Raw genomic sequence first — 15,359 nt, 5'->3', positions numbered from 1 at the left:
TGAGTCCCAGCAAGCCTCCCCCACAAGCTGGGACTTGGAGAACCACAAGTCCCAGCCTGCGGGGCATTAAAGGGCCCGCTGGGTCTTGTAGCTCCACAGTAAAAAAAATAGATAAATAAATACACACTGACACATTATAAAAATAAAAGTTTAATACATACATTACACAAACACACTGATACTTACCTATCTTGATCCCGTAGGTAGGTCCCAGGGTCCATTCCGGTGGCTTGGTTCCGGGGCCTTGGTTCCGGGGCTGGTCCGAGGCTCCAGGGCTGAAGAGTCCGGGGTCCTGGATCCGTAGTAATCCAAAGGGGTACCTGGGGAAAGAAATCCTACTCACCTGTCCTCTGGCGACCACCCCGGCATCTTCACTTCAAGACACGCTGCTCCCGGCTGCTGGTACCCGCTCTGCTCCCCTGGAGCCCTGGACCCGGACCAGGAGCGCCCCGGCTGAAGAGAGAAGACGCCTGGAGACGGAGACAGTGGGGTTGAGAATCTCTGCCAGTCTGCATCTTGTCAGATGTATGCGCCGATGGAAATTGCGTTCACAGGCGAATATGTCTGTACTAGATGCAAGCAGGTGATTGCTCTGGAAGCTGAGGACAGGGATCTGGAGCAACACATTGCCCGAATCTATTTGCCAGCATCCGAGGAGATGTGTTCGCTAACACAACCCCTCGCATGTGGCCGATAGCATGAGAATCATTGGATAATCGCTCACTATCGATCTCCTGGTTTCGGTAATAAGAGTCAGTCTGCTCAATGCACGGGGCATTCTGTGTGTATCAGTACATTTGTAGGATTCTTATTCTAAGTTCTGAATCTCCATCATCAGAAAGCAGCATTTGGCAATGTTACAAGTCTCCTGGAACATCATGTACAGACAGAACACTGCAGTTATTCAGCCAACAAGTATGAAACACAAATGGGAACTTGTTCAACGTTCTCTTCATTTCAGCATGCGTGACCTGATTTCACCTTTTCATAGAGAAAAACATGTTGTGGATATTTATTAAAATGTGTAGACAGATAAAATGGAGAGAGATAAGTTCTAACAGTCATTTATTAAAACACAGCATGTAAAATGACAGTGTTAGATCCTGATTGGTTAGTTCTTTATCTCTCTCCGCTTGACCTAACTCCATGTTTTGATAAATCTCCCCCACAGAGAGGCGTGTCATCAACTTGGCAAATCAGAAACCGATACAGTGGGAAAGCCTCAGCCATAACAAAGGAAAGTCAAGAGAAAGTTTCCTATTGACTTCATACAAGACAGCCACTCATACGAGGAGTGAGGTAAGAAATATTTAATGCCTTGAACTAATGTGTTGACCTTTTTGCAAATGAACGTAATTGTTACAGATGCATTGTGTGTTTCCTAAATATTTTAAAAATGCAATTTCTGGCAATAATAGACCTGGAAAGCACTGCAGAACACCTGAACTGGAAACACTGAATTGGTGGGATCTTGATCATTTTACTGTCAGCATTGCGTGCAAGTCACACTTGCCTACCTGACCCTTTCCATGAGGGAGAAAATGCTCTGTTCCTGGACTTCCCTGGTAATGTAGGATTGCCATCACCTGTGGGGAGCTAGGTAATTGATAAGAACGGCATTTCACCACAGGTGATGGCAATCCTACATTACCAGGGAAGTCCAGGAACAGAGCATTTTCTCCCTGAAGGAGAGGGTCTGGTAGGCAAGCATGATGCAAGTATTATGTTATTACTGTGGGGCAGTACGGATGGTGTAATAGTTAGCATTACTGCCTCACAGTGCTGAGGTCATGGGTTTGATTCCCACAATGGCCCAAACGGTGCAGAGTTTGTATATTCTCCCCGTACTTGCGTGGGTTTCCTCCGGGTACTCCGGTTTCCTCCCATAATCCAAAAATATACTGGTAGGCTAATTGGCTCCCAACAAAATTTACCCTAGAATGTATCTGTGTGTGCGTGTAAATGTTGTAGGGGATATAGATTGTAAGCTCTACTGGGGCAGGGACTGATGTGAATGTTCAAATATTATCTGTAAAGCGCTGTGTAATATGTATGCGCTATATAAGAAACTGTTAATAAATAAATAAATAAATAAATTACTGTGATTCCCAAATATGGTCCTCAGGCACCATTCCAGGTTTTAAGAATATCCATGCTTAGCACATGTGACCTAATTAATCAGTTTGATTATATCATATGTGCACAAGCAGAGATATTTCTAAAACTTGGATGATTGGGTTGCTTTGAGAACCATTGTTTGGTAACCACAGTATATTGGGAAAAACGTATTTATTCGCTATACCAGTGGTTCCCTATTGAATTCCTCAAGGCACTCCAACAGTCCATGTGGCTTACGTAATTAGTAAAAAATATGATTATATAAGTTATATACTGTATTGTTACTTTGTCAGTTTGTGCTAGTATAGATGGTTTTAGAATTAAATCAGTATGGGTCATTAATGAAAACACAAAATCTTAAATTGTGACAACATGCAGCTACTTGTTACAGGTAAGAACATAGATCCTCAGGGTAGCAGCCAGGGGTGGATTGGCCCAGTGGGTATGATTTTCCAGTGGGCTGTTTGTGTATCAGCATCAGTGTGTCAGGGTCTGTTTGTGTGCCAGTGTCTGTTTGTGTGTCAGCATAACACAATCTGTCAGAATCATTGTGTTTCATTGTCTGAGTGCCAGTTTCTGTGTATCTATGTGTCAGGGTCTTTGTGTCAGCATCAGTCAGTGTGTCAGCCTCTGTTGTGTCAGCATCCGTTTGTCATCATCGGTGTATCAGTGTCTGTCTGTTTGTCACTGTTTCCACACATAGGCGTGTGCAGCACATTTTATTAGGGGGTGCACCGTCAAAGAGGTGTGCCTAGCACCACCTATTGATCATATCTAACACTGCCTTTTGTGTGTGTCTAACACCGGCAATCAGGCGTGTCTACCATCATCTATTGGCACTTACTACAATATAAAACGTCTCTCACCCACACCATAATCTCCTGCCTATTTCAGTTTTAATCTTCTAATTACTCTGTGTAACAGTACATGCAATACAGTCAAAAAATATATGGATGTTGCGGGTATGTAGTGATTTGATTATGGTCTAGTACAGTGGTCGCCAACCCGTCGCTCGCGAGCTACCGGTAGCTCGCCTGAGCGAAACGGGTGGCTCGACCACTGCTGCCTGCCCGGTCCGCCCGCCCGCTGTTGCCACTGGGTTGCGGCGCTATAGCCGCCGCTATAGCCGCCGCCTTGCCCCGCTACAGCCGCCGTCACCCCCGCTGTAGTCCTCCCTGTTACGGGGACCAGAGGAGACAGCAGGCGCTAGAAGTCATATTTGACCTCTAGCGTCTGACAGGGAGCACCGCGCTAAGCGCTCCCGGCACTTCCGGGTAACGCTGCAGCGCTGTGTTCCCAGTCATATGCTAGAAGTCAAATATGACTTCTAGCATGGTGTGCCAGAGCGCCCCGCCGCCCACCTGCTCCGGGGGGGACCGCACAATCCGCCGCGCACTGCTGCACACCGGGGGAGACTTTGCACGGCGCCCCGCATTCCCGTCCTTCAGCTTCAGCCGGAGGGCGCAGTCCACCGTCAGAGCCTTCTCCTCCAACAACCAGCACACCAAGTGAAGCCTGAGCCAGCACGTGCTGCGGGAGACCTAGGAGCTGCTCTGCCTGTTCCGTGCCCTGGGCCAGGGGGGGGGGTGTGTACTTTGCCCCGGACAGGCAACTGGTGGTGGTGGTGGTGGCAGGGCCATTGCTAGGTACGGCACTGCTCCATAACAGGGGGGGACTGGAGCCTCCCAATGCTCACCTGCTCCGGGAGGGGGGGGGGGGGGGTGATGCGACCGCTGAGTCGCCATTCCACGACAGGGGGAGAAGAGTTATTATGCCCATGTGAAGACGGGCATAGTGGAGGGGGCAAGCAGTGACCCCGTTGTCAATGAGCATTAACCCCTGGCAACAAAAATGAACCCCTGACAGCAAGCAGGTAATTTACATTTTATTAGAAGCCTTACTGTGGGACATTGTGTGCAATATGTGTAATGGGCATCATTTGTGTGGCACATGTTTAATGAGCATCAAGGTGTGGGGCATATGTATAATGGAGTATCACAGTGTGGCATATGTATAATGGTGCATCACGGTGTGGGGCATATGTATAATGGAGTATCATGGTGTGGCATATGTATAATGGTGCATCACGGTGTGTGGCATATGTATAATGGAGTATCACGGTGTGTGGCATATGTATAATGGAGTATCACGGTGTGGCATATGTATAATGGTGCATCACGCTGTGGGGCATTTGTATAATGGAGCTTCACATTGTGGCATATGCATAATGGAGCATCACGGTGTGGCATTTGTATAATGGAGCATCACGGTGCAGGGCATTTGTATAATGGAGCATCACGGTGCGGGGCATATTTATAATGGGTATCACGGACTGCACTATTGTGGTCATGTGTATCTGGCACTGCACTATTGAGGGCATATGTGTATCACACCCCCATTTTCCATGGCCGCACCCCATGTGGCTACAGCTCTTAGAGAGCTGACTATGCCCCCATAGCGGAAAAAATGGGGGATGTAGCCTCGCAGGAGTTCCACGGTAGTAGCTGAACCTTCTAATTTTTGGCGCGTGCCTTCGGCACGCGCAGATGACTCTTCTCCTCTGCCTCCAGTGTTGGGAGGTATGTTTTGGGGCATTACAGTTTGTGGCATTATGTGTAAAGGGCATTTTTTGGGATATTATGCAGATTTTTAATTTTTTTTTACTTTAGTAGCTCTTCGGGCGGTTTATTTTGTCGCGAGTAGCTCCCGACCCAAAAAAGGTTGGAGACCACTGGTCTAGTATAATTAACAATGCAAAACACACATAATTGATTAATGCTTCTTTTAATGGAATACAGTTCTAAAAAACAAAAGATTTTGGTAAAAGGTATTGCTCATATTGCTAGGGGCAGGGAGGTGTTCATTAGGGTGTGCACAGCATTAGGGTGTGCCTGTATATCCCCAACTCTCAATGTGCGCACGCCTATGTTTCCATATTTGTCTGTAGATGCAAAAACTAACTTTGTACACTGAACTTGCCAAACTACATTACACTATGCAGGGCAGTTCTCCCCAAGTAGAAAATACCCGTTTGTGCAGCAATAGTTGCCCTGTGGCTCAAGGGATTCAGTATTAAATCCCGGCGGTAGGGATCCCGGCGGTAGGGATCCCGATGTTCAAAATCCCGACACCGGAATCCTGACCGCCGAAATCCCGACAAGGGGGGGGGACATGGATTGCCCCCCCCCCCCCCCCCCCCTTGCGGGCTCGTTGAGCTCGCCACGCAGCGGGCCCGGTGCCTCGCTACGCTCGGCACACTAATTTATTCTCCCTCCGAGGGTGGCGTGGACACCCACGGAGGGAGAAAGTGTCGGGATTTTGGCGGTCGGGATTCCGGCGTCGGGATTTTGAACGGCGGGATCCTGACCGCCGGGTTTTACACTGCATCCCGGCTCAAGTACACCTGTGTTTTCAACACCATCCCCCTGTGATTTGAGCCCCATACCCCTGTGTCTCTGGATCCACCCCTCAACACCCTTTTTTAGCTCTCCAGCACAATCCCCATTATGTCTCTAGCCTCATTCCCCTCCCACTCCACTTTCTCCAGTACCATCCTTCATGTGTTCTATATACTGTCTTTGGTACTATCCCGCTGCCTCTCCAGCACCATCTCGTTGCCTTTCCGGCACCATCCCCCTGCCTCTCCAGCACCATCCCACTGCCTCTCCGGCACCATCCCACTGTCTCTCCGGCACCATCCCACTGTCTTCAGCATTATCGCACCTCTGTCCCAGCAGTATTCCTCATATTTTTCAGCATCATCCAATGTTTGCATCACCATCCCAATATAACTCCAGCACCATCACACCTGTGTTTTCTGCTCCATCATTCTTGATTAGTTTTTCTGCACCATCCTCTTTTGTTTCCAGCACCATCCTCCATTTTCTCCAGCATCGTTCCCTTGGGTTTGTAGAATCATCCCACGGTATCTCCAGCACCATCCCCCTTTGTCTTCAGCACCATGTCCCTGTGACAGTATGGCCCTATACTCCAAAGTTTTCTTCAGAGGCAGCCAATGCTTCCACATATTTTCCTGTGCTTCTCTTTGCTGGCTTAATTAAACTGGCTGCTTTGGAGAAGGTACAGAGGTGGGAGAGTAGAGGCCATATGCTGTCACTGTAAGGCAATAGGGAACTGCTAGCTCTGTTACTGCAGGGTTTGGGAACCTATCCCTGATACCAATGGCATATCTATAATTGGTGCAAGCTGTGCAGTGCAAATGGGCTCCTGTGTTCCAGGCCCTTCACCCATTTCAGTAACAGGTATCCCTCCAGAGTCCTGCATTGGTGGCAGCTGCACTGCAGAGATCACAAAGTAATTGGTTCAGTGGCTACTTTTCCAACATTTCACGCATATGTACAATAGGAAAATCACTGGGAAAATGGGCGCCATACCATTTCCCCAGAGAGAAACAAACCAATAGCAATAGTCCTAGTGACCCTAGTACTCAGAGTCTTTACTGCACTGCTGGGAAGAGAGATGGGGCCCAAATGGAGACTACACATGGGCCTCTTCCTCTCTTAATTCTGCTTCGAAGTCTATTGAATAGATATAAAGAAATAGGATTCAGAGCACTCTAGGCACAACATACAGATAAAAGCATCTCTACTGTTGGCCAATAACAAGAAAATACAGAATACAATCATACAGGTTAGGGAGACTTTCTGGCCACTGTCTTTACTAAAATTTGTGTAGTGCCTTGTCCAAGTATTACGGTCTCTTCTTATCCTCTCCTCATGTATTGGAGGAAAAGAAGACAAATATGTTTTTGTACTGTTAGCGGATGTGGATTATCAGATAGACTGTCAATAGGTCAACAGGGTCATAAGGTCAACATGAAATAGGTAAACAGGGTCAAAAGGTTAACATGAGAACGGTTGACAGGGTCAAAATATCGACTATTGACTGTCTATCTAGACACTGCAGATCTATCAACCGGAACCACTGTTGGGAACATAACCAGGGCCGAAACTAGGGTTTCTGGTGCCTGGGGAAAGGCAGCATTTTTGTTCCCCCCCCCCCCCCCCCCCAAATAAATAAATAAAAACCTAAAAACCATTGATTCCCACCACAGTGGATACATCCAAATTCAATACATCATGCAGTGCATCCAATTATCAAAATGATACATCTCCCCATTGTGTATGTCACATGGACATAGTACTTCCAAACCAACTATTACATATTATGCCACATAAGTGCCACTTACCCACATGCTCATTGCTAGAAGTTTTTTCTCAATGCCAGGGGCTTCATGCTTGATGCCAGGGGGGTTTTATGTTCATTGCCATGGGGAATAACATAATCTGCCAAGGGAGTTTCATGCTTGTTGCTATGGAGGATTACCTGTTCTGCCAAGGGGGTTTCATGCTTGTTGCTATGGAGGATTAAATTATCTGCCAAGGGGGTTTCATGCTCGTTGTCATGAGGGAGTGAGACTCACAGTGACAGCCACCAGACAGTCAGAATGAAAGAGATGTGACAGCCAGGATGGCTGCCTGTCCGTCTTCAGATTGGGTCTGCGGCTGTTTGAAATCTCACGCTGGGTGATCTGCCAATAGGAGATTTCAAATAGCCGCAGACCTGCCCTGAAGACATTCGAGCAGCCCACCGCTCTCTGCCCGCTCTCTGTCACAGCGCTTCCATTCTGCTGGGTGAGCGTGTAAAGGTTTCTCTGAGTGATATAGTAAGTCCTTCATCACACTTGTGTAGGTCTATCCAGTGGAGGAGTGACAAAAACCTGGGAGGGGGAAATCGTGCCCAACTCACAATCAAAGTGACCAGATAATGGGAATCATTCTGATTTAATCAGCCCTTTGCTAATTCGCATTGGGAACCAATGTTGAAGATTATGCAAGAGCATACGCGAATATGCACATGTTCAGGTATCCTTGGAGACTTGCAGCGGGGGGAGGGGGGGAGGTGCAGGAGGCGTGCTGGGGGTGTTCACATGCCCACAAAAACACTGGTTATCCCCATGCGAACTGGGGCAGCTTCCTGCCTTCTGGGGGCCTGCAGCTGACGTCACCGGATGTCAGCTGCGCTTCCTGTTCTCGGAGCAGGGCGCCGCTAATCTAAGGCCCCAGTGTGTGACTCGGATCAGCGAGCGCTTTACAAATTAGATTTCTAGAATGAATCCGAGCCCGCATGCAAGGTTGCAAATGGATGTTTATGCAAAACATCCATTTGCAGGCCTGCTGGGACATTCGTCGTCCAGCGGGGGGTGGGCGGTCATGCAGGTGGCGTTAGTTGGCTCGCAGAGCAGTGGAATACCGGTGCTGTGCGAGTCAACCAGAATCAGGGGCAATGCATATAAAGGAGCTCATCGAGGTTTCTTTTTCTTTATCCTCCAAAACTTTAAATGGAACGTCCACTTTTTCTCAATACATTTATGTTCATAAATAAAACTACAAAAATAAGCAGCAAAGTTCGAGGACCTGATTCAGAGAACCGCTAACTAGAGAATTTGCAAATCGAGTGAACATGGAATGACAGCGCGTGTGTGCTGCAGAATCTAATTAGAAGCTTTGGTTAATGTATCCCGAATCGGTGTGATAGATTGTGTATTGTTCACTAATGTTACCTTATGCGAGTATGTAAGAGATAGACCAGATGTAATAATGTAGGAATACGGTGACTCATGTAAATATGTATGTCCTAAGGCATCTGAGAAAAGAACATCATGGAGACGCCCTTTACCACCCAGCAGACCTACATTGACGAGTTTGACCCAAAAGATTATTTCCGTACATACTATGCTCCAGAAGAAGGAAAAATTACTGGGGAATGGACAGACTTTGTATTACAGCATCTTCACGAAACCTTTTCTCCAGGTAAATATTAAACAGTGAAGAGAAGCCCAAATATGTTACTTTAGCACTAAATGAGCAGTTTTGTCTCTACAATTAGTCATGCCGCACTAGCCTACATTAAACTTCTCCTCTCCGAACTTCAGCGGCAGCTGCAGGGGGCGGAGCCAGGATGCACATCACTTAACCATGCCCCCAAAATCTCACGATTGGTGGGTCCAAGGGTAGGGGGTGGGACTTAATGAGAACATTTGTGTCTAACAGCCCTGGCACATCAAGGACCTGATTCAGACTTGTTCCCTAGGCTGTGTATACTCGCAGCCTAGCGAACAGGTGAGCGCCCACCATACCCGCTCCACCCACGAGAACACATCGCTACATGCAGCCGACCATTGAATGATTTCTATCCCCTTTGGAAATAAAAGTCAGGAGCTTATGCCATGTGATGTCAGCTGCCTGCCCCGAGCAGGCATCTTCCCAGGAGAATGGCCAACATTTTCGTGGGGACGCCCATAAATGGCTGAGTGTTCTGGGGGCGGGCGGCTGAAGTCACATGACGTCAGTGCCCGTTCCCTCTTTGGGGGACTCCGGCAGAAATAAAACCAGTTTAAACTGACTTTTATTTCCTGAAGTGGTGAAAAAATAATTTGATGGTGACGACCATCAACTGATTTATCTCTCCTTTGGCTGCATGCGAGGGGATGTGTTCGCATACAGATGTAGCAGGCTACATCTTTGCAGGGGCACGCGGCCGGCTACCCCCAGGGGCACGCACACGAGATGCTCACGCGTCCCGTGGCAACGGAGACTGCTGCCGGTCCCCACCGCCTCCCCCGCTGTTGCTGCCGGTCCCCCTCCGCTGAAGCGGAGACGGGCAGGGAGACGCTGCCCAGCCGCCGTGATACTGGGATGCGCGTGTGCGTGAGACGCATGCGTGTCCCAGTCCCTATTGCTGGCGCTCAGATCCCAAGTGAAAGGGATCTGGTGGGCGCCTGGGAAAGATGGAGCCGGCTCCATCTGTACATCCCATTGCATGTTACTGAGGGGATATGGTGGTGGCGGTGGGGGGGGGGTGTTCGGATGACTTCTGGGTGACGTTAAGCTGATCATTAAGCAGCAAACGACTGCTGCTTAGCGAGCAGTACTGAATTAGGCCCATTGTTCCATGCAGCACTTTAATTTCAAGTAAGTATTTAGAGTAAATTGTCAAACATATAATTCATTATTTATCCACGGATTTTGTTTAAATCAAAAATATTGCCTTCATAACCCCTGCTCTCTCCTCTTTCAAACAATGGAGCCCCTTAGTAATCATTGTATTTCGTTCACAAGGCAATGACTAAAGCAGAGAAAACAAAAGAACATTTTAATAAAGTCAGGTGTCACCATTTATTTTAGATTAAAAAGAGGTTTCTACATTTACCGCAGAAGGTTTTCTAGTTATCTCTCATGAATGTTGCAAGGGACTCAAATTAAAGGGATGGTACTTGGCAGCCAGCTTCACAGGAATTGTAAAGTGGGCAGCTTGGCTAAAATGTCACAATTCCTCATCAATGAGGGGCTAATTTGCCAGCAATCCAAACCTGCTAGGTAGCAGGGTTGTTCCTGGGTTCAACCCGGGGACCTGGCTGGTGTGAAAGGTGTAGGGTATACTTACCCGGGTTGCCGGGTCCTCCGTGTCCTGTCTGACCGGAATTAATGCAGGCGGCGGGCGCAAATGACGGGACAGCCGGTGGATGATGATGACGCAGCTCTCCGGCGGCAGTGAGGGCGCCGGAGAGCTGCGTCATCTTCATCCACCGCCTGTCCCGTCATTTGCGCCGCCTGTGTGGATCCTTGGCCTGTGCGGAGGACCAGCAACCGGGTTATTCTCGGAGTATTCTCCCCACCTCCTGTCCACCTCCGCCACCATCCCGCTGACTGCCCGACGTCATCCCGCCGACTGCCCGCCTCCTCCACACCTCCTGCCGGCCTCCTTCAGGGACATTTCTGGTGTGGATGGGTCCAAACCCGGGAATGTCCCTGCTTGTCCCGGGAACTGAATTCCCGGGTTTGTCCCTGCATTTCTGGTGTGAAAGGGGTATTAGTGTACTGTCCCCACCCCCCAAAGCAAAAAAATGAAAAAAAAATCCACAAAAAACTATTTTTTGTTGTTGACCGTACTCATGTCAACGTTTTGTTTGTATGGGCCTTTTGCCTATGCCAATCTTGTTCATGTCAACCATATGGTGTCAACAAATTGACAGTTCACTTAGACTCTGTCGACTTATCATACGGATCCCTTGCCAAATGTAATAGGTAATGTACTATAGAGTTGCAGCTCCGACCATGTAATGCAGAGGGGACGGCTTAGCACAAATAAACATCCATGTGATTATGTATATGTATTTCGCAATATATTTGATGTATGGTTCCACCATGGGGATGATCGTCAGTGATGAAATGATGCCCAGGAATTAGAAGAATGCTTAACATACTGCTAAGCCCGCCCCTGGACTCTGATTGCATGGTTTCACCGGGCGTGGTGAGTGTGTGAATCTTGCTGATTTTTGGGCACCACTGTGTTCAGGGTAAATACAGGCTGCATTTGCATGTAGCCCACAAATGCTGAACAGCTTTATTTTTATACTACAATTTAGATTGTATTTGGCCACGCCCCTCTTTCATATAATCTATCTGCATGCTTGAAATCTGCCCCACCTGCAGTGCATCATGGTTTTACCAAGGGGCTGAGTTACCTGCTCTTTATTGCTATTCGCCCTACTCACAATCTGCCATAATATGTTTCACCATGAGGGATTTTAGCCACAAGTCCATTTTGACACCATGCTTTAATACTTATCTCAATAATGTAGGATTAGGAAATTCACTGAGATATGAAACATAGAATCATATAATTTGACGTCAGATAAGAACCATTTGGCCCATCTAGTCTGCCCCTTTTTTTTACCCTTAAATTGTTCTACTGTCTTAGCCTCTACCACCTCTGATGGGAGGCTATTCCACTTATCCACTACCCTTTCTGTGAAGTAATTCTTTCTAACATTTCCCCTGAACCTACCTCCCTCCAGTGTCAGTGCATGTCCTCGTGTTCTATTACTTCTTTTCCTTTGAAGAAAATTCCCCACCTGTACTATGTTAAACCCTTGATATATTTGAAGATTTCTATCATGTCCCCCCTTTCCCTTCTCTGCTCCAAACTAAACATGTTAAGATCTTTTAGTCTATCCAGGTAAGTTTTGTGATGTAGGCCATGCACCATTTTAGTTGCCATTCTTTGTACACTCCCCAATGTATTTATATCCTTCTGAAGATATGGTCTCCAGAACTGGACACAGTATTCCAGATGAGGCCGTACCAATGACCTATAAAGTGGCATTATTAGTTCTTTGTTTTTGCTACTGATTCCTCTCCCTATGCAACCAAGCATCTGACTAGCCTTCCTCATTGTTTTCTACATTGCTTTCCTGCCTTTAAGTCTCTTGAAATAGTGACTCCTAGATCTCTTTCCTCCTCAGTAGTTTCCATTATAGTACCCTTGATACTATATTGAGCCTTTGGGAGTCCCAAGTGCATAATTTTGCTTTTTTTTAGCATTAAACTGTAGTTGCCATGCTCTTGACCAATTCTCAAGTTTACTTAGATCATCAGTCATTTGATTTACCCCTCCTGGTGTGTCTACTCTGTTGCATATCTTTGTGTCATCTGCAAAAAGGCATACTTTCCCTTCAATACCATTTGCAATGTCACTAACAAAGATATTAAAGAGAACTGGTCAAGGTACAGATTCCTGGGGTACTCCACTGGTAACATGTCCATCCATAGAATGCACTCCATTTACTACAACTGTCTGTTTCCTATCTGGGGCCACAGATGACGTGTACTGTACCTACTAACAGTCCTCTTTATATTATGTTTTGTAGGTGGTGTAGAAGGAGACACATTGATTGATTTTGGCTGTGGACCGACCATCTACCATCTCCTCTCTGCTTGTGAAGTCTTTAACAACATTATCTCCTCTGATTTTCTTGAACAAAACCGCGCTGAACTACAGAAATGGCTGAGGAAGGATCCCAATGCTTTTGACTGGACACATATTATTAAATATGTGTGCGAGCTTGAAGGCAACAGGTACGCTCTGGGTTTTCTCCTGAGAATTTGACTAGAAAAGATCACTCTAATTGGTCCTGCAGCTTACTCAATTTCTGCCCTAAATAGGCATTTGTATGGATATACATGTACTGTATGTGCTACTAAATCATTTTAGTTCCACACACAGAGTGACCTCAGAGCAGGATCTAGATTTCATGGGGCCCCTGGCAAGACCCCATGTGGGGCCTGTCCCTCAACAATTCGTAGCATTATATTTTCATTCCTGGTTGTGATTTGGGCCGTTTTTTTTATACAAAATTGCCCCCTCCCCCCCAAAATAAATCGCATCCCATTAAAACTCGCCCTATATTATGTTTTTGTTTTGCAGGGAGAATTGTGAGGAAAAAGCCGAGAAGCTCCGCAGTAAGGTGAAACAGGTCCTGAAATGTGATGCATTGAAAACTAACCCATACGATCCTATTGTCCTGCCTCCCGCTGATTGTCTCCTCACTTGTCTCTGCCTGGAAGTCCCCTGTGAGGACGTGGAGTCATATTGTAATGTTCTGAAAAATTTTCAAAAGTTGCTTAAACCTGGGGGACACATATTGGCCTTCAGTATGCTAAATGCCACCTTCTACTATGTTGGTAATAAACGGTTTACTTGTTTGAAGTTATCAAAAAATGACCTGGAGATGGCCTACAAAAAGGCTGGTTATGAAATAAAGAAACTAGTAGTTATTCCCCGGGAAGATATGTCATGCATGGATTTTTTTGACCATGACAGTCAGTATTTTATCCATGCCTATAAACCAAAGTAATGCAAAACTGGTTATAAATCACTTTGGAAATTAGCAAAAATCTAAAAAGTTTGCATTGTCTTTTCTTTACAATCATTCATCTTTTTATTCCACGGATCTTCACTTTATATTCAATCGCTTAAATTTTTTGTCCACATATAGCTGTTATGGCTCTTGTTCTAAAGCTTCATTAAATGTATGTTGTCAGAAATGTTATTTAAATATATGTTTTAATCTCTGTTTTATTATTTTACTGTTTCACATTCTCTTTTTATGGACTCTGATAAAATGACTCCCATGCCATTTTTCACTGTTAAAACTACCCAAAAATGGCCGCCGGAACTTTAAAGAAGAAAAAAGAAACATTCATCGTGAAACTAGTGGCCGAGGACAGCAAATAAGTGAACTCGCAGGTGGGATAAAACTTTCGGTAAAGACCGGAAGTGCTTAACCGGAAGTCGTCGGCCAGTGCCCAGCAGGAATAAGGAGGAGAACTTCATTAAATATACTAGCAATTTAATGTATAGGAACAAGTGGATTTATTATTAGAATGGTTCCTTGTCTGGACATAGGCATTTGATTAGATAAAGATGGAGCGTGTCTTGACATCTCGGCTGATCCATCTCTATTTTATCATTGTTATACAGGTTGGGTATCCCTTATCCAAAATGCTGGGGACCAGGAGAATTTTGGATAACGGATTATTCCGTATTTCTGAATATTTTAATATTTCAATGATGTAGTTTGAAGTATCTTGCATTTATGCTGTATAAACACATCAACCACATGAAATGCACACAAATATATTTTATTTGTTCAAAAAAACAAGGTTTCAAAACATGAAACAAAGTTTGTGTACTATCTCAGGCACTGAATTTGAATGCTAAGCAATCGTCATTGAGCACATATATAGTGCCAGTTACATATCATGTCCTCAGTAGTGCTGTTACAGATGTCCCAAGTAGTGCCAGTTACATATCATGTCCTCAATAGTGCTGTTACAGATGTCCCCAATAAGTTTTTAGCAAAAAAAAAAAAATTTTCACTTTCTGGAATTTATGGTTTTCGAAATAATTCGGATAACGAATATTCGGATAAGGGATACTCTGTATATGCCTTTTAAAATTACAATATTACACTACTGTATTTGCATCCTCTTTTTCCCACATACTTCACTATGGACAGAGCCGGCCCTAGGCATAGGCAAACTAGGCAAATGCCTAGGGCGTTTGGAATGCCATGGGGCACCAACAGCTTCTGCTGATTAAAATGATATGCAGCATGCCTATATTCTGTGTGTGAGTGAGGCTGTATCTGCATATGAAATAGTGTATTCATGGAAATCACTGTAACATAGCATTCCGTATTCAGGTACAGCCACAGTCGCACACAGAATAAAGGCATGCTGCATATCATTTTAATCATCAGAAGCTCCTTGTGTGTCCTGGTCACATAACAATGCAAATAAGATGAATTTTCAGCAAAAAAGGCACCCAACGTTAGCAGAACTGGCCAGAAGTGTATGGCCTATTGAGGCAAGATG

General features: G+C 45.8%; 2 protein-coding genes across 2 annotated transcripts in view; both read left to right on the top strand.

Annotated features, from left to right (window-relative positions):
- The first annotated feature begins 1,171 nt into the window (after nucleotides 1-1,171).
- LOC146042912 (indolethylamine N-methyltransferase-like) lies at nucleotides 1,172-14,336 on the top strand. The gene is made up of 4 exons (XM_083163194.1): nucleotides 1,172-1,299; nucleotides 8,781-8,951; nucleotides 12,851-13,058; nucleotides 13,408-14,336. The coding sequence occupies exons 2-4, from the start codon at nucleotides 8,801-8,803 to the stop codon at nucleotides 13,835-13,837; spliced, it is 789 nt and encodes a 262-aa protein (XP_083019320.1). The 5' UTR covers nucleotides 1,172-1,299; nucleotides 8,781-8,800; the 3' UTR covers nucleotides 13,838-14,336.
- LOC146042913 (indolethylamine N-methyltransferase-like) overlaps nucleotides 1,185-15,359 on the top strand; it is a 66,510-nt gene continuing 52,335 nt past the window's right edge. Inside the window, exon 1 of the mRNA XM_083163195.1 lies at nucleotides 1,185-1,299. The gene's annotated coding sequence lies outside the window, so the exon portion shown is untranslated. The remainder of the gene's footprint in view (nucleotides 1,300-15,359) is intronic.

The sequence above is a fragment of the Crinia signifera genome, chromosome 19 (genome assembly GCF_055691185.1).
Source record: "Crinia signifera chromosome 19, ASM5569118v1, whole genome shotgun sequence".
In the NCBI taxonomy this organism is placed as follows: domain Eukaryota; kingdom Metazoa; phylum Chordata; class Amphibia; order Anura; family Myobatrachidae; genus Crinia; species Crinia signifera.
This window is presented reverse-complemented; position numbering and strand designations above follow the sequence as displayed.

What these genes read in the sequence shown, in the direction of transcription:
- LOC146042912 (XM_083163194.1), top strand. Translation starts at nt 8,801, where the DNA reads ATGGAGACGCCCTTTACCACCCAGCAGACCTACATTGACGAGTTTGAC. An exon ending in TCACGAAACCTTTTCTCCAG is followed by an intron (nt 8,952 to 12,850) that starts GTAAATATTAAA and finishes TATGTTTTGTAG; the next exon opens with GTGGTGTAGAAGGAGACACA. An exon ending in TGCGAGCTTGAAGGCAACAG is followed by an intron (nt 13,059 to 13,407) that starts GTACGCTCTGGG and finishes TTTGTTTTGCAG; the next exon opens with GGAGAATTGTGAGGAAAAAG.